General features: G+C 39.0%; 1 protein-coding gene and 5 non-coding genes across 6 annotated transcripts in view; all 6 read left to right on the forward strand.

The window, feature by feature from the left end:
- itpr3 (inositol 1,4,5-trisphosphate receptor, type 3) overlaps positions 1 to 23737 on the forward strand; it is a 79331-nt gene that overhangs the window by 31487 nt on the left and 24107 nt on the right. Inside the window, exons 10-28 of the mRNA XM_044350412.1 lie at positions 244 to 288; positions 2358 to 2500; positions 3456 to 3555; positions 4163 to 4323; positions 4480 to 4621; positions 4744 to 4908; positions 7142 to 7314; positions 7438 to 7557; positions 8486 to 8561; positions 9121 to 9236; positions 11230 to 11481; positions 14085 to 14229; positions 14324 to 14468; positions 15851 to 16065; positions 16191 to 16311; positions 17577 to 17631; positions 18139 to 18304; positions 18886 to 19044; positions 21823 to 21897. Of these exons, the coding sequence (XP_044206347.1) occupies positions 244 to 288; positions 2358 to 2500; positions 3456 to 3555; positions 4163 to 4323; positions 4480 to 4621; positions 4744 to 4908; positions 7142 to 7314; positions 7438 to 7557; positions 8486 to 8561; positions 9121 to 9236; positions 11230 to 11481; positions 14085 to 14229; positions 14324 to 14468; positions 15851 to 16065; positions 16191 to 16311; positions 17577 to 17631; positions 18139 to 18304; positions 18886 to 19044; positions 21823 to 21897 (2574 nt within the window). The remainder of the gene's footprint in view (positions 1 to 243; positions 289 to 2357; positions 2501 to 3455; positions 3556 to 4162; positions 4324 to 4479; positions 4622 to 4743; positions 4909 to 7141; positions 7315 to 7437; positions 7558 to 8485; positions 8562 to 9120; positions 9237 to 11229; positions 11482 to 14084; positions 14230 to 14323; positions 14469 to 15850; positions 16066 to 16190; positions 16312 to 17576; positions 17632 to 18138; positions 18305 to 18885; positions 19045 to 21822; positions 21898 to 23737) is intronic.
- trnak-uuu lies at positions 11584 to 11656 on the forward strand. The gene has a single exon. It is a non-coding gene; the product is annotated as a tRNA-Lys (tRNA).
- On the forward strand, positions 12173 to 12245 carry trnak-uuu. The gene has a single exon. It is a non-coding gene; the product is annotated as a tRNA-Lys (tRNA).
- trnak-uuu lies at positions 12777 to 12849 on the forward strand. The gene has a single exon. It is a non-coding gene; the product is annotated as a tRNA-Lys (tRNA).
- On the forward strand, positions 13314 to 13386 carry trnak-uuu. Its single transcript has one exon. It is a non-coding gene; the product is annotated as a tRNA-Lys (tRNA).
- Positions 13777 to 13849, forward strand: trnak-uuu. The gene has a single exon. It is a non-coding gene; the product is annotated as a tRNA-Lys (tRNA).

Genomic DNA, 23737 nt, shown 5'->3' on the forward strand with positions numbered 1-23737 from the left:
CACAGTTAAGATTAATGGATGGGATGTATTTAATAGACTGTTGATTAAAGGATCATTCTGGTTTATTATAATTTATTTTCATATTTTTGTCCATAATTTCTATCAGTAATAATAACTTTATATTCTTCAAGTTGTAACAAACAGGAATGATCCTCTGATCTAAGAAACCCTTAATATTCATATAGTAGGAGGTAATTGTTGTTGATGTTGTTGTTGATGTTGTTGTTGTTGTTGTTGTGGTAGGAGAACCCCGGCTACAGAGGAGACAATGCAGAGCTCTCCGCCTCGGTGAGTGCAGCACTGACGTTTGAGTGAATTTAAAGAAAAGGCTGATGCATTCTGCCATCCAGTGTTTGTGTATCTTTTACAGGGAAGGCTGATTGATCAGTCAGATCCAAATTTCATTCTGGAAATTAAGTATTAAGTGGTTTGTATAGATGAATCCTGCTGGTAGGCAGAAGTAAACAAGCCACCATCACTGCAGTGTTACCTCAGTCATAAAGCAGCATATAACACTGTAATGTTTGTGAAGGATTTCACTTTTTTAAGCACTTTTGCCAATAAATCTGTTACGGAAATCCTGTATAACTGCTTACAAATTAAAAACATAGTCAACAAATGCCATTAAGATTGTAATCAACAACTAAATATGTTCCAGTTTTGGGACAGTCTCTACAGACAGATACAACCTGCAAAGAGAGGATCACATGACCAATGAGGGTAGTCGAGCTAATCCTCTGTAGACAGTTTTACTTATTTTCCAAAGTCAGTTGTGTTTTGTGCTTCTCGGCCATTTACCTTCTTTTACTGTACAACTATAAAAGCTACAGAAAACTAGCGTCCTTTCAGCTGTCTCTGTCAGTCACGTGACCCCTGCAGAAGCTTTTTGGTAGTTTTACTGTATTAGCTCGCTAGCAGCAGTGCTAGCTCCACTACTCTCGTTGGTCACGTGATCCTTTCCTTGCAGGTCACAGCTGACATCGAGAGTCCTCCGGTCCAGGTTGAACAGACAGCTACATGTGTTTTCTGTCCCTTTTATCAGTTAGGGTTAGGGTTAGGGGTTAGGGTTAGGGTTAGGGTTAGGGGTTAGGGTTAGGGTTAGGGTTAGGGTTAGGGGTTAGGGTTAGGGTTAGGGTTAGGGGTTAGGGTTAGGGTTAGGGTTAGGGGTTAGGGTTAGGGGTTAGGGTTAGGGGTTAGGGTTAGGGTTAGGGGTTATGGTTAGGGGTTAGGGTTAGGGTTCGGGTGAGGGGTTAGGGTGAGGGGTTAGGGTTAGGGTTATGGTTAGGGGTTATGGTTAGGGGTTAGGGTTAGGGTTAGGGTGAGGGTGAGGGGTTAGGGTGAGGGGTTAGGGTTAGGGGTTAGAGTTAGGGTTAGGGTGAGGGGTTAGAGTTAGGGTTAGGGTTAGGGTGAGGGGTTAGGGTTAGGGTTAGGGGTTAGGGTTAGGGTTAGGGTTAGGGGTTAGAGTTAGGGTTAGGGTTAGGGTTAGGGTTAGGGTTACAACAACAAACTGACACTACGGAATAAACATGTTTCTTGGTGCATTCAAGAAACTCCCATGAACACTTCAACACTTGAGCCTCTTTATCCTTTTAGCACTTTGTTGATGGTTGCACTTTCTTGTTACTTCTTATACACTTGTCTACTCCCAGTTGTTTCGTATTTGAATAATATATATATAAAAGAAACAAAAAATACCCCTCAGTGCAGCACTCTCTCTCATTGCACTTGTACCTGGTCAGTTACCACGGCTTTGTACCACGACTCTTTCTGACTCACTGTCCTCTAATACTTGATTTGATTTATCCAAAGCAACTTATGAGTTGCAACTCCTCCCATCATCTTTCATTCTGAGCAGCTTGCCGACAAACGACCGGCGAGGGGCCGCTAAAGACGCCACCCCGCTGATCTCTGTTAGCTTGGTGCAAGCCTTACATTTTCTGGTTGTCTTGTGTTTCAGATTTGTATGAAATGATTCATGTCTACTAATCACAATGACAGAAATCGAGAGTTTCATGATTGAAAGTAATTCCTGCTGGTTTAATGAGGGACTCCACACAGCACTTTGTGGAGGTCGGACGACAGCTACGTTCATGTTTCACATTCATGCTTTAAGACTGAAGAAGTCCCACATTCCCACAGACGACCTTCATCTGTATACCGTGATGAACACAAACATCTCTGCTTTCACTGTCAGTTGTAATGTCTCCACTTCTACTCTGACATCACAGGATTGGTGGTGACACGTGAATCAGTTGCCGGATTTGTCTGTAGAGACTGAGTCCAAGAAAAGTCATGAATGTCAATTTGGAAGCAATTTCTCCTTTTCATACTCACCCTGACCTCTGACCTCTCTGCAGATGGATGGTAGTCGTAGCAACAAGCGCTCCCACGGTGAGAGGATCAAGTACAAGCTGGTAGCAGTGCCTCATGGGAATGACATCGCCTCACTGTTCGAGCTGGACCCGACCACGCTGCAGAAGACCGACTCGTTCGTACCACGGTAGGAACACTCTCCACTGCACGGTACTTTACACTGTGTGTACACTGTGCACTTGTACTTTACACCACTGCAGATCATATTTACTACCTGTGGATGTTTCACAATAACAGATTATAGAGAATGACAGCAATTTGTCAATTTTAGCCACTGTTAAACTTTTAATGTGAAAGAAAAATTGGATTACAGCTCCCGAAACTTTATGGGACTAAAAATGGGCGACTCTTCAACTCTACCTGGTCTTCATCAGGAAAATTGCCAACATGACAAAGGACAAGGTCTAAAATATATACGTAGGTACAAAATTGATTACAATGTGTTGACATTATAGTGAAGTGATCAAACAAAGATAGACTGTCAAAATTTAAAATATGTTCAAAATAGTTCACAGAATGCAGGTTTAATGCACGTCTGCGCTGGCCTCACTTCACTTCAGACCCAGAACTACCCACTTGGTTTAATTTAAGAACAAAAGACACAAAATTGAATAAAAACAACCGACACAAAATAATTTAACAGGTTAGGGTTACACAATACATCACACAATAAATTGAAAAAAATCCCAGGTAACATGAATTATGCTGCACGTAGCCGAAATAAAAGCTTTTAATATGAAACATTTGTGCAGGAAGTGTTGAGTTTGATCGACGGTACCTTTACAGCGATCAAAAGAACGGCAAAGTAGAAAATGTGAATTAATTAGTGAGTGAAAACAGTATTTCTGTTCAAAGAGAAACTCATAGCAGCAGACAAGCAAACATAATGATGAATTTATCAAGTGATCCCTCTATGTTTGTTCTTGCTTTGCCAATATTTGAACTTTTATTTGACTAATACATAATGTGATATCAGGAGTCCCAGAATAAACCGTATTGTACACAAATATGACCTCATGCCTACTTCACCGAGCTGCAAAACACCACAGAGCTGAAGAGAAACTGAACTGGCTGTCTTTCAGGAACTCGTACGTTCGTCTGAGACATCTGTGCACCAACACCTGGATCCAGAGCACCAACGTCCCCATCGACATCGACGAGGAGAGACCCATCAGACTCATGGTCAGTCTAAATATTTAAATCTGGAAACGTTAACAGCCATTGTTGCATAAACAAGTGAATCTAAAAACATGACAATGGGATACAAGAGCACACATGACACAAGGAGAAATAAAGGATGTAAAGACGGGAAGAAGAAAGGAAAGGAGGTAAAGAAAGAAGGGGGGGGGGGGGGGGTAAAGTATAAGTCTGTTTTATTCCAGCTGGGGTTTATGTAGCTCATTCCATGTGTGAAAAAATCAAATCACCACGAAAAAATACCTGAACTTTAGCCTCCAAACCAGAAGTAAAGTCAAAAAATGTATCTGCAAAAGTAGATTTAAGGTTATTAATAATCTTATTTCACGCTGTCTGACAGTATACAGAACATAAATATTCTGTATCATCTTGTTTCATCTCTTCATTGACGCTCTGTGATCTTTCCTCTGAGTTGAATGTGTCTCCAGGACCACATTTCCCCAAAATTCAGTCTGACAGATTTGCTATTTTTGGAAACTTTCTGATGTCTGATGTTAATTTTCTGTTGATCGACTAATTGATTAATCATCTAAAAGTCGCAGCTCTATGTGTGTGAGGTGTGTATGAACCTCTATGTCTCCTCCGGCTGCAGTTAGGAACGTGTCCCACCAAAGAGGACAAGGAGGCGTTCGCCATTGTCTCGGTTCCTGTGATGGAGATCAGAGATCTGGACTTTGCTAACGATGCCAGTGCCATGCTGAGCACCGTGGTTGACCAGTTCAACCAGGGCTTCATCAGCCAGAACGACCGTCGGTACGACACTTGACTAAAATGTATTAATTTAAATGAAAATAACTACATTTGTTGTCAAACTGCTCACTGTTTTACTGTACGTAGATAAACATGATTTCAAATGAAAATACAAATTAGCATTTGAAGTAGATATTCAATGATGTTTTTGTTTTTCAGGTTTGCCATCAAGCTGCTGGAGGACGTGGTCTTCTTTGTGGCCGACGTCATCAACAGCGGTCAGCCGGTCCTGGACGTCGCCATGACCAAAGCCAACCGAGAGAGACAGAAACTGATGAGAGAGCAGAACATCCTCAAACAGGTTTGATACAATTGTTACTCAGGGATCCAAAAATACATCACAGAGGCAGAAACAGGAAATTCAAGTTCAACAAACAATTAAATGATTACCAACTAAATGACGCTTTGTGTTTGTGATTTCAGATCTTTGGCATCCTGAAGGCTCCCTTTAAGGACCGGGGAGGAGGGGAAGGGCCTCTGCTGCGTCTGGAGGAGCTGGCCGACCAGAAAAACTCTCCCTACCAGTACATGTTGAGACTCTGCTACCGAGTCCTCAGACACTCCCAGGAGGACTACCGCAAGAACCAGGTGAGGATGACGAGCAGAAGTAGGACGAGGAGGATAATGTGATAATGAGGATGACCTCCTTTTCCCAACTACATGCATCCAGTTAGCTGCGTCTTCCTCCTCTCTATCGAATGGTGTCCCTCAGGGTTCCATACTAGGCCCATTACTTTTGTCATTTATGTAAATATTAGCGATGTCCCAATCAAGTTTTTTTGGTCCAGATCTGAGTCCTTTAATATCGGGGATCTCCCGATACAGAGTCCAATCTGATTCTTTAATTTACATATCAGCAAAATATATAAAATGATGATTTAATATGTATCTGACACATTATAAAATCTGCAGCCTTCTTTCTTGAGCTACTTTTTTTTTATTTATGTATGTAATGGGACCGTGTACAGTGTTAAACAAAAATGTTACCATTTGATGTACTGTACCAGAGTTAGCTTATAGCTAATTTTCATCTGCAGACCCTTCGGCAGGTCACAATTAAAACATATAACACACAAAAACAGACAGAACACATAAAACAAAATACAAAGCTACACACAGCAGCACATCTCACAATGTCAACTAGAAATTAATAATGTAAGTTTGTCAAATTAAAGATTATTTGCTTTCATGAGTATTGATCCAAATCCTGACAGTTCTGGTTCAAAACTATTAACTATTATTATTAAATTATTGATCTGATATTAATGAGAGTTTAACTGGAGACTCCTAAAACCTCTGTGAGGAGATCCTCTAGAGAGAAGACGTCTCACTCGGTTGGAGCTTCTTCCCTCACTAATTATCTTTGATTGTTTGATTCAGGTCTACTTTAAAATATCTGAAATAGGGCTGCAACTAACAATTATTTTCATTATAGACTAGTCTGCTTTCTTAATTAATATGATAGTGTATAAAATGTGAAGAAGTTGTGAAATGATGTCCATCACAGAGGATGTCTTGTTGTCTTGTTTTGTCCAACCAACAGTTTGAAACGAAGATATTCAGATCATGATATAAAACAGAGAAAAACAGAAAAATCCTCACATTTAAGAGGCTGGAACCAGAGAGTTTTAAGCAATTTTGTTTGAAAAATGACTCAACAATGAATTGATTTTTTGAGTTTGAGTTAATTTATTGTACAGGTTTAAAACAAACAAATAGATACAAACAACAACAAAAAAAATGTGCAGGGAGAAGAAAAAAGCCCGTCAGGCTTATTGATTACCTAAAAAAATATACACACATAAATGCTAGAAAAACAAATTAGACTATTAACAAAAAGAAACAAACAAACCCAAATAACTCTATAAAACCAAAATTAAAGCCTTTTTAAAAATCTGCACTAAAGGATTTTAAGGACGAATCAATTTTAACCCACTGAGAAAAGTAGTTCCATAAATTTGTTTGTATCTGAGCGAAAATGGACCTCTGGTTGTCAGATGTTTGTGAAGATGAAGATGAAGATGATTGTCTGGTTGAGTAAGACCTGAAATGATCTGGAATATTTCCCTCCTTGAATTGTATCTTGTACATAAAAGTACATATTTGGAAAATGTTAACTTCAGAGATTGTGAGAAGTCGAGTTTCTTGAAACAGAGGAGCTGACGGAGAGCAAAGATTTGAACTGGTTGCAATTCTGACAAAGTGTTTTTGTGGAAGAAAGATTCTATGAAGATTAAATTGCAATATGAAAAGTGAGAATAAATTAAAAAGTAATAAAGAGCGTGAAGACACTGTTAACAAAAAGGCTTAATTTCCTAATTATACCAATAGATTTGGCTGCTTTTTCACTGACACAATCAACATCTTCTCTTCAGCTCAAGTTCTCGTCAATTGATATTTCAATTTTTTTTAAACTTTTTTTTTTAAACTTGTCGTTACACTCAAGTGAGATCCTAGATGAGTTTTGACAATATTTTTGTTTGCTTGACTAATCAAATAATCGTTTCAGCTGAGTACGTCTTTGCTTCTAATTTATTGCTTTTACTTTTGATTAGATTGTTTTTAAAACTGAAATACATGTTTATGCATTTGGACCAAATGTTATTTATGTTCTTTTATAGCGTGTGACCTTTGTTGTAGTCTGTTTATGTCTGTTTGAATGTTTTTATGATGCTGTCTTGATCAAGGCTCACTTGAAAATTGATGATGATGGTCCAGATGCTGAGAGCAAATATGAAGATGGTGATGAAGGTGATGCAAAAAGTTAAAGCACAAAAACAAAATGAAAAATAAACTCTCTCCTCCTCCTTCCTGCCTCCAGGAGCACATAGCGAAGCAGTTTGGCGTGATGCAGAGTCAGATCGGTTACGACATCCTGGCCGAGGACACCATCACCGCCCTGCTGCACAACAACCGCAAGCTGCTGGAGAAACACATCACCAAGACCGAGGTGGAGACCTTCGTCAGCCTGGTCCGCAAGAACCGAGAGCCCCGGTAAACATGGAGGGGGAGAAAAGAGGAGGGGAGGGAGGGAAGAGACGCTCACTGCTGTTTGTGATTTCTTACTTTTATATCAGACTTTGTTTTCAGTTTCTGTGTGTGTGTGTGTATTCGCAGGTTTCTGGACTACCTGTCAGACCTGTGTGTGTCCAACAACGTGGCAATCCCCGTCACACAGGAGCTCATCTGTAAATGTGTGCTGGACCCCAAAAACCAGGACATCCTCATCAAGACAGAGTGAGGACAGAAGGAGGGAGGGACGACCTTTAACCTCTCACTCATAATGATTTCTGCATCCTTTTAGATTATCTTAGATCAGTGGAAGAAGTATTCAGATCCTTTACTTAAGAAAAAGTACCAATACAGCAGTGTAAAAATAATCCATTGCAGATAAAAGTCCTGCATGAAAAATCCTACTAAAGTAAAAGTACATAAGTATTATGAGCTTGATGTAGTTAAAGTATTGCAGTAAAAGTACATAAGTATTATGAGCTTGATGTAGTTAAAGTATTGCAGTAAAAGTAGTGGTTTGGTCCCTCTGACTGATATATTATTATATATGACATCATTAGATTATTAATAGTGAAGCATCAGTGTTAGAGCAGCATGTTACTGTTGTAGCTGCTGGAGGTGGAGCTAGTTTACACTACTTTATATACAGTTAGCTAGTTTAGTCCAGTGGTTCCCAACCTAGGGGTCGGGCCCCTCCAAAGGGTCAGCAGATAAATCTGAGGGGTGGTGAGATGATTAATGGGAGAGGAAAGAAGAAAAAACAAAGTTCTGATACACAAATCTGTTTTCAGTTTTTGGACTTTTTCTCTAATCTTTGATTTTTGCTGAAATATTGGATCATTTGAACATTTATTGAAATGAAAGCATGTGAGAAGTTTAGAGGGAAAAATCACTATTTGGTCTCAGTCATGAATGTATTCAAAACATCTGTTTCATTTTGTAAGGTAACAGTGAGTTTTTCCAGGTTTGACTGTAGGCTGAACCATTTATTCCTGTCCTCCCAGTGCAGTAAGATGACTTTTTTGCGAGACTTAATGAAATGAAGAGAAAGTCGGTTGATGTTATTAACAGAGAGATCACCAAGCAAGCATAAGGCAGTATAAATGATGCTTTTAATGTAAACATGTTACATTTTCACTTGATTTCTGCACAGACGTCGTGTCCCCAAAGAGGTGCCCCATGGTGGTGGTCAGGGAGAATACATGGATGACTATGGAGACGAAGACGAGGTAGAACTGTCTGCATATCTGTCTGTTTTAATCTTAGCTGGTGGGTCAGTCGTTACAACTTCAGGCTGTGCAGTTAAACAGTATTAAACTATTTTAAATTGTAGTGGAGATCTTAAAGCAGAGGCTCGTTCATCAACAGCAGCAGTGTTAGAGTGGGGAAAGAGTAAGTTCACACTATTAACTCATTCATTATTTACCAGACTGGGTTTCCTTATGATAAACTGTATATTTTATATTTTACACTACTACATATTTTAGTATGTAGTAGATTTTGAACATTGTCAAAACATGTTAAGACCAGGAAATATTCTAATAAATTGCTCTGTTTTTGTGGTCGTTGTATTAATTTTGTTTGCATTTGTAGTTTTAAAGAAGTAGTTCAACTTTTTGGGAAATACGCTGATTCAGTTTCTTTCTTAGAATAAGATATCAAAGGTTTGATATCCACTTTCTTAATCTCAGAGAGAAAGAAAAGAAGAGTATTTCCTAAAATGTTGCTGTAACAAGTGAAGCTGAAGATGATCATCTCTCTCTAATCAGTTTGTTTCTGTTCCTGTAGGTGTGGCTGTTGTGGACAGACAAGACCAATGAGAAACAGGAGAAGAGCATCAGACAGCTGGCTCAGGAGGCGAGGCAGGGAAACGCTCACGATGAGAACGTCCTTACCTACTACAGGTAGACACACTGAGGGTAGATTTTGCTTCCATGTTTCAGGGATCATAGTTGGAGTAAATAATAGTCAAGGTTTTATTGAATTTAAAGGACGAGTCAACAGTCAGGAGCCCAGATGAACAGTGAAAGCTGTTTTTCTTGCTGTAATCATTCCTCCTGTTCATTCTGACCATTAGAAGATCCCTTCATGATGCACTTACAATGGAAGTGATGGAGGACAAAATCCACAGTCCTCCTTCTGTGCAAAAAATGGATTTCAAAGTTTATCTGAAGCTAATATGAAGCTTCAGCGTCCAAATGCGTCAAATCAAGTAGATATCTTTCAACGTTACAGTCTTTTTAGTGCCAAAGTTCCTCTTTTTGTTACTATACTTCCACCTGCAGCTCAACAGGGAAACACTGTCCGAGGAAACACAAAGAGGGAATTTGATGCTAAAAAGACTGTAAATGTGTCAGATATCCACATGATATGACTAACTCAGACTGATGAAGCTGAATAGAAGCTTCACACAGACTTTGGCCTCCATCACTTCCATTGAAAGCACATTTGAAGGGGATCTTTTAATATCCAGTAGCAGTATTTCCATTAACCTAGTTTTATGGGCATTTTGATGTATCGCATTAAAAAAGCTTAATGGAAACGCCAAAATTCAGGAAAAAAAAACCTCAATTTCGCTAAAATGGTTTTATGCTCACTTGAAGTGGATTTTGGAGATGTCGAAGAAGAGTTTATGCGCAAAATGGATTATGAAAACACATTTGACGAATAAATAATGATGTAACGAATGTTTAACTCACATGACTGATCGTCTGTTTCTGCTCTCGGCGTCTCCAGATAACATGAAGCATGGCCAATACTAGCTGACATGAAAGAACAATTACAACTTACCCAATTGAAACAATTTCCTGAAGGCTTCTCTCCATTTGTCTCTCGTCAAGGCAATATAACTATTTGTTTTGTTTCCGCTTGGCAACCTCTACTTCTTCTACTGTTTACCGGCAGATTATTTAAGCCTATACCGCCATCCACTGATGAAACTATGTGTTGCGTAGCCTAGTGTATTCGCTTCAAACCAGTTGATGGAAACGCACCTAATTTGCATTTTCCTTTTTGCGACATTTCAAAAGTTTGCTTAAAATTATCTTGCAAATCTAATGGAAACACGGTTATTATGAACAGGAGGAATGATTACAGTGAACACATATTTCACTGTTCATAATGGTGTCTCTAATGGTGTGTTTAGACAGAAGGTGAAGCAAATTTTTCACGTGATGCGATTACATACAAAGTCAATGCAAAACCTTGAGTAGATGCAAAATTTTCTGCGGGCAACGCGATTAGAGGCGAGAAGGCATCCGTGTGAGTTGAAAATGTTCCAACTTCAGCGAAAAAAAATTCATACGTATCGCGGGACTTTATGAATGTTCTTCATAAATGTACAGAGGAAAGGGGGGAAAGGAGAGAGACTGGAGGGAAAGAACAGAAAAAAACAGAGTCTCTGGTGAGTTCTGAGTTCAGTCAGAGGCTGAACTGAACATAAACACACAGAAACTCTCCTGAACACAGAAGGTGCATGCCATTGCTAGCTGGCTTACAGCTAATGTTCAGTAATGTATTTTGGCTGTCTGGAATGAATAAACATAGATGATCCAACAATGAAACTCCCACAAGTAACTTGAGGCAAAAATTTGCTTTGTGTTCTGTCTGAACACTCCATTAGAGAGTCTACAGACGAAATCGACATTTCTAAAACTAAAAGATTATTAAAAAAAAGAGGATGTCCACTGTTTGATATATATGTAACAGTTACAAACAGTCCTGTTTGTAGCAGTAGAGGAAACATCAGGTTGGTCTCCAAAACCATTAGGATTCATGCTATAGGGACCATGAACATCCACTGCTGGTCAAATTTCATGGAAATGTGACCAACACCAGCAATATTCAGACTAAATCCAGTAAATCACTGATTCTCTGTCTGTCTGTGGATGTCCTCAGGTACCAGCTGAAGCTCTTTGCCCGGATGTGTTTGGACCGTCAATATCTGGCCATAGACGAGATCTCCAAGCAGCTGGACGTGGAGCTCATCTTCCTCTGCATGATGGACGAGACGCTGCCCTTTGACCTCCGGGCGTCCTTCTGTCGCCTCATGCTGCATGCCCACGTGGACCGAGACCCTCAGGAGCTGGTGACTCCCGTCAAGTTTGCCCGCCTCTGGACCGAGATCCCCACCTCCATCACCATCAAAGAGTTAGTTGCTTTTAAGTATTCCTTGAGAATTGTTATTGGAGTTATGAGAAGTGACGATTCTTATCCCACCTGATCGGTTTTGTTGAGATGATGAAGAATGAAGCCTGGATAGCTCAGTCGGTAGAGCATCAGACTTTTAATCTGAGGGTCCAGGGTTCAAGTCCCTGTTCAGGCGAAGTAATCCCATCTGTTAGGGTTAGGAACACAAGAGTTCAACCAGCAACTGCTGCATCTTCATTCTGGAGTATCTTAAAGTGTCAATGACACCCACTAGATGCTTCAACTGACTCCCAGTCAGGACGCCTCAACTTAAAATAAAATTTGATGTACAAATGAACTTCACAGAGAAAAGTCAGAGAGCTTTGGGAGAAATGAAAATGTTCTTGCATGAGGTTCCATGTGTTTTGGTGACACTTAATTTAAACAGGCACCTTCTTTGTTTCCTAGTAAACTCCAGAGGACACCTTTAAGAGTCTTAAACTGAATCCAAATGTCTACTCTCATGCAGACTTGTGAACTGAGTCCTCATAGAGTTCAGTCGTACCTACCATGATGTGTTTGAAGTAAAGATTATAAATTTCTTGCAAACCAGCTACCAAAAGAAATATACTGTCAAGCCAGTACCTGGTGTATTATTATATGATTTGGGATATGGATTCAGGATGAGTCCTCAGATTAGAGTCTTCATAGAGCCTGGATAGCTCAGTCGGTAGAGCATCAGACTTTTAATCTGAGGGTCCAGGGTTCAAGTCCCTGTTCAGGCGAAGTAATCCCATCTGTTATCAATGCTCACATCATAAACTCAAGAGATTAACTAGCAGCTGCCATGTCTTGAGTATCTTAAAGTGTCACTGACACCCACTAGATGCTTCAATTGACTCCCAGTCAAAAAAACTCAATTTGATGTGGAATACTTGTACAAATGAACTTCACAGAGAAAAGAGCTTTTGGAGAAAGAAAAATTAAGATGTTCTTGCATGAGTTTCACTGTGTTTTGGTGACACTTAATTTAAACAGACACATTCTTTGTTTCCAAGTAAACTCCACAAGACACCTTTAAGAGTCTTAGACTGAATCCAAATGTCCACTCTCATGCAGACTTGTGGACTAAAGGCTTTAAGTCTTCACAGAGTTCCGTCGTACCTACCGTGATGTGTCTGAAGTAAAGATTATAAATTTCTTGTAAACCAGCTACCAAAAGAAATATACTGTCAAGCCAGTACCTGGTGTGTCAGTATATGATTTGGCATCTGGACTCAGCACGAATATTTCCTCCAGAGTGAAGTTCACATGGAGCCCGGATAGCTCAGTCGGTAGAGCATCAGACTTTTAATCTGAGGGTCCAGGGTTCAAGTCCCTGTTCGGGCAAAGGAGTCCAACCTGTTAACTCAAGAGATCAACCAGCTGCTGTCATGTCTGGAGTGTCTTAAAGTGTCACTGACACCTGCTGGATGCTCCACCTGACTTCTGATGTGGAATACTTGTATAAACAAACTTCACTGAGAAAAGTGAAAGAGTTTTGGTAAATGAAAATCTTCTTGCATGAAGTTCAGTGTGTTTTGGTGACACTTAATTTAAAGAGAAACTATCTTTGTTTCCCAGTAAACTCCACAGAACACCTTTAGGAGTCTTAGACTGACTCCAAATGTCCACTCTATGCAGACTTGTGGACTGAGTCCTCATGGAGTTCAGTCACACCTACCATGACATGTCTGAAGTAAAGATTATAAATTTCTTGCAAACCAGCTACCAAAAGAAATATACTGTCAAGCCAGTACTTGGTGTGTTAGTATATGATTTGAGTATTTCCTCCAGAGAAGCTTTCTCATGGAGCCTGAATAGCTCAGTCGGTAGAGCATCAGACTTTTAATCTGAGGGTCCAGGGTTCAAGTCCCTGTTCAGGTGAAGTAATCCCAGTCAAAAAGCCTCAATCTGTGGAATACTTGTACAAATGAACTTCACAGAGAAAAGTCAAAGAGTTTTGGGAGAAAGAAAATGTTCTTGCATGTGTTTCTGTTGTAAACAGAAACTATCTTTGTTTCCTAGTAAACTCCACAGGACACCTTTAGGAGTCTTAGACTGAATCCAAATGTCCACTCTCATGCAGACTTGTGAACTGAGTCCTCGCAGAGTTCAGTCGTACCTACCGTGATGTGTCTGAAGTAAAGATTATAAATTTCTTGCAAACCAGCTACCAAAAGAAATATACTGTCAAGCCAGTACCTGGTGTGTCAGTATATGATTTGGGATCTGGACTCAGCACGAGTATGTCCTCCAGAGAAAGCTTCTCATAGAGCCCGGATAGCTCAGTCGGTAGAGCATCAGACTTTTAATCTGAGGGTCCAGGGTTCAAGTCCCTGTTCGGGCGGTAAACCTTTATCTTTCCAATTTGATCTGGGTTTTGGGTATCTCCTGTCTCTCCTATTTGTAGAACTGATCTGATGTACAGAAACACCATGAAGTTTGAAGTAGAGTGTTTCCTTCAACCACAAGAAACAGTTGACATTGACCAGACAGACCTTTGACAAATGTTTAGAAGGTCAAAGGTCATATTTTTAGCTTTTACTTTTTTGTTTGATTATTCTGGTGTGTGTGATCCTCAGTTATGACTCCAACATGGACGACAGCAGAGACAACAAGAAGAACCGTTTCTCCAACACCATGGCGTTCATGGAGGAATATCTCAACAACGTGCTGCATGACGAGCTGCCGTTCCACAATGAGGAGAAGAACAAACTCACATATGAGGTCAGATATCGGCCTCTCCTCTCCTCCTTCTACAACTCTCTCCATCCATCAGTCTTTTCATCTGTAATCACTTCACTCACTTTGTCGTCTCCAGGTGGTGAGTTTGGCTCGACATTTGATCTACTTTGGTTTCTACAGTTTCTTTGAGCTGCTCAGACTCACCAGAACGCTGCTCGGCATCATTGACTGCAGACCAAACCCCGCACATGCAGGACTCTTATTCAACGATGACGGATCAGGTACTGTTTGTTCTGTTACTGTTAACCTGATGCAGAGGTTTTCAAGTTGTGAGGGAGCTGAAGGGAAGAAGGTGTGAGCAACAATTTGCCTCAAAAACTCTACTTTGAGTCATAACTCAAAGTCAAATCCGAACACACAGACATGATACATGTAATTTAACTATTGAGCCTTCTTAGAATTTCTAGTAAAATGCTTTGTTTTTGGCTATTTTTTTGTTGTCAACAAATCTCATGTTTGGATCCAAACTAACAATGAACTGATCTACTAATAAGTATCACGTGTGTATCAAAGCCTGGTATATCTTATTCCTCCATTGTTGTCCAAAAACTATTAAAAACATGTCAGTGAGCCACACTGCTGCACTGGGTGACATGTTCCTTCATTATGAAGAGTTTGGCCCCGTTAGTTTGTTTAGAAACGGCTCTAAAGACTAATAACAGCATCATGTTTTCAGTCTCAGGAGAGTAGTTCTGTGTAAGGCAGACGCCACTGAGCATGTGCAGGAATGCGGTTCTGTTTACAGCTTCACTAGCTTGGTCTGCTACATATCACAACCTCTGGACTTTGCATTGAAGTTCTTATATAATATATATATGATACATTTATAATGTGGCATAAAGTCAAGAGGTTGTGATATGTCACACAACAAGCTAGTGAAGCTGTAAACAAAGTATAGAATGCTTGTTAGCTTAGCATGCTAGCTGGTTTAATGTCCTGTTTGTTGTTTGGTTTAGTTGGTGGTTCAGGCAGTGTGCTGGTTACCATAACATGCTGTTAGCATGCTAGTTAGCTTAGCCCTGCTGGTTAGCTTAACAGGTTGGTAACAGTCAATGTTAGTATGATATGAACAGTGGCGAGCTAGTCTAGCAGCTCTGGTTTGGACCAGTAAATGTCACAAATTTCAAGCTTAGAAATATGGAGTATGAATGAGAAAATACAATCAGAACTTAATTAGGAACAGCTGTTCAATCTAATGTAATCCAACACAACAGCTCTGCCATGAATTCTACTTTAATGAAGCTTATTCATTTTCAGTTTTTGTTGACATTGTCAGAAAGGTGATGATTCTACTTTATTATTGAGGTTGTAGTGGTTGGTGGTGTACTGGAGTGCACACCTCATTAACATACACGTGGGGGACAAAATACTAGGAACACTTTTCAATGCATATTACTGTATTAAGCATCACAATGCAAGTAACAAAAATTACTTTTTTAAAATAATGATGACTTTGGTAAATTTCCCCAGCTCTCTGACTATACTGTAGGTCACATGATGTATGACCATGTTTCATAACAGTTACATGGCTCTTCTTTTGAAATAATTAATAAATAATTCAGGACATCACTTTGTTGTTGTAACCTTGTCTGTCTGTCTAAAGGGAAGAATGTGAAGCGCTCCATACACGGGATGGGTCAGATGATGTCCACCATGGTGCTCAACAGGAAGCAGTCCTTATTTGGTGGTCCAGGAGCCCGAGGGGCGGGGTTGGGGGCGGGACTTGTACTTGAAGGACAGAGAGGCAGTAAGGACAGTATAGACAAGATGGACCTGACAGTGATGGACACCAAGCTGAAGATACTAGAGATATTACAGGTAACCAATATTAAACTGATGAGATTCTGGAGGAAGTGATGAACCAGTGAATAAGAGCAGATTATTTTAATTTGAAAAAGTTTCTTACTGCAGCTGAAATTGAACTCAACTCTCGTCCTCATCAGTTCATCCTGAACGTTCGTCTGGACTACCGCCTCTCCTTCCTGCTGTCCGTCTTTAAGAAGGAGTTTGTGGACGTTTATCCCATGGCTGACGCTGACGCCACCACTAACATGGAGCACGCAGGTAAAGAGACGACACATGCATTTTGGGTTTTTAGAGCTTTTAACTTAACATACAGACACAACAGACAGACAGAATGACACTTTCTACAGTTGCTGATTAATTAGACTTTTAAGTGTGTTACTTCTGAGTCTCAAATAGTTTTTTTCTCCAGTTCTTACAGTCTCCAGTTTTTTCATTACAGTTTTTTATGATTGGTTATATGCACAGTTCATTACTAAGTCCACATGTTGAACTTTACCAACACAAAGCTGCACACAGCAGCTCATCTTACACAAAATAGCAAATACTTCCTTCAGACACGAACACAACAACTCACATGTCAACCAGACACACACTGAGATAAAAACACTAACAACAGGCAGCACATGAGAATCTTTTTATGGCTGTTTGTGAAGTTACATCACTGTTTTATTGTGTAAATGTAGTTTTAATGGTTGATAGTGTATAAATGTGTATATAGTGTAAATACAGTCAGATGTGTAGCTCTCTATAGATCATAATAGACAGAACAGAATAACAGAAATGCAGCAGGAAAACTTTCAGTGGGCTTTATTTCTGACAGCACGTCTTGTTTTTTGGTTGAATCTAGATGTATTTCAGTGTGGTTATGACTGGATGTAAGTGTGTAAAATGTGCTGCAGATCCACAGAGTTTTGTTGCTTGTTTGTGTTTGAGTGAGAAAAGTATTGAGGACATTTGAAGGCTGTAGTCACTAAATGCTTTCTGTGTGAAAACAATGCAAAACTGTTTTATTTAAATTATTGCTGTTTCATCAACTGTGTGAAGAGTTTTAACATGTGGACTCAGTGTTGAACAGTGCAGGTAACCAATCTTCACTGAAATACGTGTTTCCTGCTTTGGAACTGCTTATCGCCATCATTGTCTCACATCTTTTTATGGCACCTAAATAACATTTCTCCAAAAGAATTATTATCTGGCATTTTCAAAGTGCATTCCCGTGCTCTATCTTGACACACATCCTGCAGCGTCTGGTAAAGGTGTGTGTTATTACTTTTCCCAATGCTTCCAGACGTCCCAGTCACCATGGAAACAACAGGTAGAACCCAGACAAACTCTTAAATTTGTCAGTTTAGAGTAAAAATGTAATAAATCTAGAGGCTTTGTTTACACCACAAGTCTTTTTCCACCCATTTCTTTTATTTTTAACCTCTAAATCTAATTCTTTTTCCTGTGTTTAACTATGAAAGCAACCTGTGTACGTGTGTGAATAAACTCAAACCACATTACTGTTTGTCCCTCCTCAGCCACCATCAACCTGCAGTATATTGGGGAGCAGGCGGAGGCCATGTTTGGAGTCGGGTATGTAATGCTGACACATGTACATGTTTTATTCAGATAAAAAGATACAAATTAGACTAGTGATTTATGCAACACAAAGAGTGTCATTTATTTATAAGATGTCCTTGTGGAGAATATGTAGCAAAAACATCAAGAGAACCCAAACAAAAAATAGTGGAACATGAACGTACCATAAAATGCAAAAAAGAGATCTATTCAGTAAAAGCACATTTTATGGAAGTAGTAATATCTGGGAATTGAGAAGGTACGTTTGTCAAAGAGAGGAGAGGATTTGGAGAAATTGCTCCTTCAGAGGGAGACGTTCAGGATTTGTAGGCTTTAATGAGGGTTAAATGGTGAACTAGACCTGAAGTCATTTTTGTGGGTTTTTTTGGGTCATATTTGTTCTCACATGTAAAAGAAATTGTTCATAGATGGATGTTTTGTGTTTAATAATGAAATAATTGATTGGGACTATTCATAAATGTCAAATGGTGCCTGTGTGTGTGTGTGTGTGTGTGTGTGCAGTAAGGGGAACAGTATCCTGGAGGTGGATGACGAAGGCGGCCGTATGTTTCTGCGGGTGCTGGTCCACCTCACCATGCACGACTACCCTCCTCTTGTGTCTGGAGCCCTGCAGCTGCTCTTCAGACACTTCAGCCAGAGACAGGAAGTGCTGCACACCTTCAAACAGGTACACAAACACACACACATGAACACATTCACAATCTGTACAATCAGACTTCTTTTTGCAATCAGCTGAGTTTCTGGTGGAGTTTCTAATATAGTTTTGGGTTATTTTATTGACATTTTATTTATTTTACAGCATAAATGAATACATGTTTGCAGCTGGTTTAGATGGTAACAGATGCTTTGTGGCTCTCTGTGACCACTCATTTTAAATAATAATAAACTTAATTTGTGTAGCACCGTTCATGCATGAAGTGCAGCTCAAGTTATTTCATGTTTTTAATTGCTTCTGAAAATGTAGTTTTGGTAAGTGCTTTATAAGTGAACTTAAATATGATATTATTACACAATATAATAACTTGGCACGTAAAGATAAGAGGCTGGCGTGAGACGACCACCAACAATAAGAAACAATCTGATGTATTTTCCCCTAAAGTCTCACTTTTCTAAACAAAGCACTTCACAATAACTGAGGAAGGGAAACAAAATGTCAAGAACACAGAAGGAGAGTAACAAAAACAACAAGCCTCTGTCAGCAGAACACTGATATTAAAATCTCCAAAATGTTTCTCTGTGCATCTGCAGGTCCAGCTGCTGATCTCGGCTCATGATGTGGAGAACTACAAGCTGATCAAGGCGGATCTGGATCGCCTCCGGACGCTGGTGGAGAAATCTGAGCTGTGGGTGGAGAAGAAGAGCACAGGAGGAGGAGACGGGAAGAAGGAGAAGAAAGAGAAAGGAGAGGTAAGGAGGAAGAACATTATTTACACACAATTTTGTGCGTTCGGCTGGTTGGTGTTTGTCCGTCTCGGCCAAGTATCTGGAGCATTTCCACTCAGGTTTTTTTATGTGCAAATTGAAAATGTGAATAAAAACAGGCGGATGGAAATGCACACAAATAAAAAAGACAAAGGAGTTCAAGGAGCACGGTATAACGAGAAGAGCAGTATCATCAGCATATAGCTTTAGTTTGACAAAGGAATTTCAATTTAAAGGGAGCTGAAGTTAATGTTCAATCTGTATAATTAATGATCATAGACTTCCATTCTTTTTTCATGACTCATGTTTTCATGGCTGTGTGACATTTCAAGCTGCTGTAAATAACAGTACAATTAACTGCATCACTAACTAGCTAACTGAAAGTCACCGCTTATTCCAGCACAACAAAAGTTTCTCTTGGCAGAAGGGCAACATGTATTAATATTCTGAAAATTACCGAACTAACTACTGACCTAAAACAAAATAATATATTACATATCTTGGTTTTTGAGCTTCCTGTACGTTGGTGTGGGGCTTGCTGGTGTCTGACCTGGCTAAGGTTTAACGACATGGTCCTGGGTTCAGATTTGGCTTGAGACTTTTGTTGCATGTCTCACTGTCCTTACTCTCTCTTTATTGTGTCTTTCTGCTGTGACATAAAGGTGCAATGCTCCAAAAATGTCTTTATGTTCAGCAGTGTGTTTTATTAATGTTTTTTCTAAATGCCATACACCTTATACACACTTGTACTGCATATCAAACTACTATTACAACAACCTAACAAGCAATAAGACTGAAATACTTTGTTTTTGTTCATGTTAGCTTTCTGTTTGAAAGGCCAGTTTATTTTGTTTGTTTGTTTTCATGACAAACAAAGCAATCGAGTTGTTTTTTCTGTAATTAGATTGACAGTCTGTACAGCTGCCTGTCTGCTCCTACTTTTCATGGACATTGCTAGTTAGCTTTGTAGAAAGATTACGTCTCCATTCTTAATTCCACCTACAAAGCTCTGATTGCTCAATTATTCCTCCAACCGGGGAAACAGGTGTCAAACACAATCCCAGACTAATTTGAATTGCTGAACGAATCGGAAATGTGGACGGCGATTCGGATGTCTGGAAGGAATCTAGTAAAACATAAGGAACGCAAAAGACCCAAAAATGAAGAGGGGGCTTTCTGTGTGGCGAAACCAAAGACTTATTGTAGGAATTAATCCTAACAAATTAACTTATTTAAACATTTCTGTCAGAAAGTGTTTAAAGAAATATCAAGAAGAGGCTGCTTTTCTTGCAGAAATAAAATACTTGTTTTCATATTAAAATGAATTTTCATTTGCATACCCTGTTTGTCACCACAGATGCATTCAATTTGCAGAAACCGCGTGCAGCCCAAAATTCAGCACTTTGTGGACTGTATTGGCATCCGTGTTGTACTTACTTTTCTTTATTTCTGAACATTTTTGCCTTTATTTGACAGTCTGAAAGTGCAGAAAGACAAGACATAGGGGTAGAGAGAGAAGTATGGAATGCAACAGTGATCAAACCATGGACGTTGCGTTTATGTGGCATGCGTCTTAACCAGTGTGCGACTGTGGCACCTGTGAATTTGAAATTAAATGTTGAGGTCAGAAACACAAATGATGCCTTTAACATCAGAGTGCTTCTTAACAAAAGAATGACTAATCACCCTAAAAAGATCTGTTAACAGTTCGATCAAGTTCATCTTAAAACAACATTATTGTGTATTTAAAATACAATCAAACAGACTGCTAGTGTTGCAAATCTCCTCTTACAAGAGCACAAGAAAACAAGGATACAAGGAAACTACGTATGACACTTCAAATAAATGAAGCTTTAGTTTCAGTTCAGCAGAACACCGAAGTCAAGCTTCCATAAGCTGATTGGTATCACTTGTTTCAGTCATACGCAGCATCAGTGGTTTCTTCATCAGCTGACTAGCAACATCTAATCATACTCATGCAGCTGTACAGCATTTGTTGTCTCAGTGTTAAAGGACAGCTTCACAATATTTCCATTCTGTCCTAAAACATCAGTCAGGAGCCCAAAACAAACAGTGAAACCTGTTTTTCTTGCTGTAATCATTCCTCCTGTTCATACTGACCATTAGAAGATCCCTTCATGATGCACTTACAATGGAAGTGATGGAGGACAAAATCCACAGTCCTCCTTCTGTGCAAAAAATGGATTTCAAAGTTTATCTGAAGCTAATATGAAGCTTCAGCGTCCAAATGAGTCAAATCAAGTAGATATCTTTCAACGTTACAGTCTTTTTAGTGCCAAAGTTCCTCTTTTTGTTACTATTCTTCCACCTGCAGCTCAACAGGGAAACACTGTCCGAGGAAACACAAAGAGAGAATTTGATGCTAAAAAGACTGTAAATGTGTCAGATATCCACTTGATATGACTAACTCAGACTGATGAAGCTGAATAGAAGCTTCACACAGACTTTTAAATGACTGTGTGGACACACTGTGGATTTTGGCCTCCATCACTAACATTGTAAGCACATTTGAAGGGGATCTTTTAATATCCAGTATGCCCTCTTTCTCTGTTCATATGGACACCTTACTGCTGTTTTAAGACACACTGGAAACAATGTGAACCTGTCCTTTAAGCTTGATTTATTAGATACAACATTTATACTCTAATCTGTTGTATTAGTTTGATTTGTGACGTAAGTGTGTATAATGTAGTACTGTACCCAAAGAACTGCATATGCTGTCTTACCCTCTGCATCCTGCAGGGGGCATTAGAGGAAACAACACCTAAGAAGGACAAACTGGAGAAGAGCAACGAGAACTACCAGAAAGTCAAAGAGGTCAGAAAACTATTCTGTCTTCATTTTAAATGTTTTAGAAATGTTTTCTTCATCTTTGGTGTTGAACATTTCCCAGAGATCACCTGTCAATCAATCAGTGTGGGCGGGACTGTGATGTTTCTTTCCTTCATGAGTTCCTGTAGGTGGCGTTCTTGTCTTTGTCTCTTCAGCAATGTTGGCTTTCACTACTCCAGATAATTTTGTTTATTTATTACAAATGCAGAGGAAAATTAAAGGATACATTTTATACATATATTCAAAGACTTACCAGTGGCTTTCATCATTACTTATGTCCATACTGGCTGTGAGGTTCTTCCTTCCTAACATGACTGCACTCTAAAAAGATGGAGGACAAAATCTGAAGTCCTTGTGTATGAAAACACGTTCAAAAGTTCCACCAATCAAAACAATTATTGACCTTTTCTTTCACATGGTCGATTTGGACTTTCAAGTGTGCAGTTGTTGCCGCTAAATGTCTTGTGAATGAGTTCAGCTTTCAAACAATCTGTGTCTTTTAATCACAAGCTTTTAAAGCAGGTGTCACAAACTGTTCATTTTAGAATTAAATTGTCTCAGTCAGTTTTTATCTCGTCCATCTTACTGCTAAATGCCTCAGCTCTTGAAGCACGCCGTTGTTTGATGCTCCAAAGTAATCATCTTTTCATCCTCCCAGTCCTGTGACTAGAGCTGCAACTATTAGTCAATTCATCAATTGGTTGCCAACTATTAAATTAACTATTAACTATTTTGATAATCATTTTTTAAGAAGAAATGTCCAATTTATCTGGTTCCAGCAACTTAAATGTGAATATTTTCTGGTTTCTTTAGTCCTCTATGACAGTAAACTGAACATCTTTGTGTTGTGGACAAAACAAGATATTTGAGGACATCATCTCAGGCTTTGGGAAACACTGATCGACATTTTTCACCATTTTCTGACATTTTATGGACCAAACAACTAATCGATTCACTGGAAAAATAATCGACTCTACTTGTGACTTGGCCAAAGGTGTTTCAACTTGCATCCTCATCGGTCATCTTGCCTGAAGTTAGAAAATGAAAGTGGATATCTTTCAAAGTTCCAGTCTTTTTAGTATTAAATCCCCTCTTTGTTGGATAGTAACACAAGTTAGCTGTTTCCATCCTGCTTCCAGTCTTTATGCTAAGCTAAGCTAACCACACCGCACTCTACTGAACACACAGACATGAGACTGATATCCATCTGAACTGCTTACTCGCAGAAAGACAGAATAAAAGGCATATTTATCAAAATGTTGAACTATACCGTGAAGATTTTCTTAAACATACATATCACGCTAAAATCATATTGGCTTTTTCTCATTTTAAACAATTTTTGGATGCTTTCAATCAGTGATTTATTTTTGACTTTATACAAAGTTTGAGTCAGTGGGTTAACTGGTTATTGATAAAATGTTCTCTTTTTGTTGTATCTAAATTGTATTTGTGTTTGTTTTTTATGTACATCCTCTTCCACACTGTTATTAATGTATGGAACTATAAGTGAACAGTATTAAGTGTATAAAGAAATTAAGAAAGATTTAAGAAATCCTTGATTTTATACAGTATTGCAACAGACTTAAACATTTTTGCTTTCACATAATTTGTATGTGTGTATTATCTATTATTACTGCCAAACATTTGATTTCATTTATAACAAGCATATTTTGTGAATTTAATGTGGTTTATGTTAATTTGCATTGTTAGTTTGTTAAAATCAAACCAACTCTTTCTCAACAGTATCCAAAAGTTGTTACCTTGTTACCATAGCAAACATTATTGCATAATCTGCAAATAAAACAAAATGTACTTTTTAATATTT

This window comes from Thunnus albacares, chromosome 5 (genome assembly GCF_914725855.1).
Source record: "Thunnus albacares chromosome 5, fThuAlb1.1, whole genome shotgun sequence".
NCBI lineage: Eukaryota > Metazoa > Chordata > Actinopteri > Scombriformes > Scombridae > Thunnus > Thunnus albacares.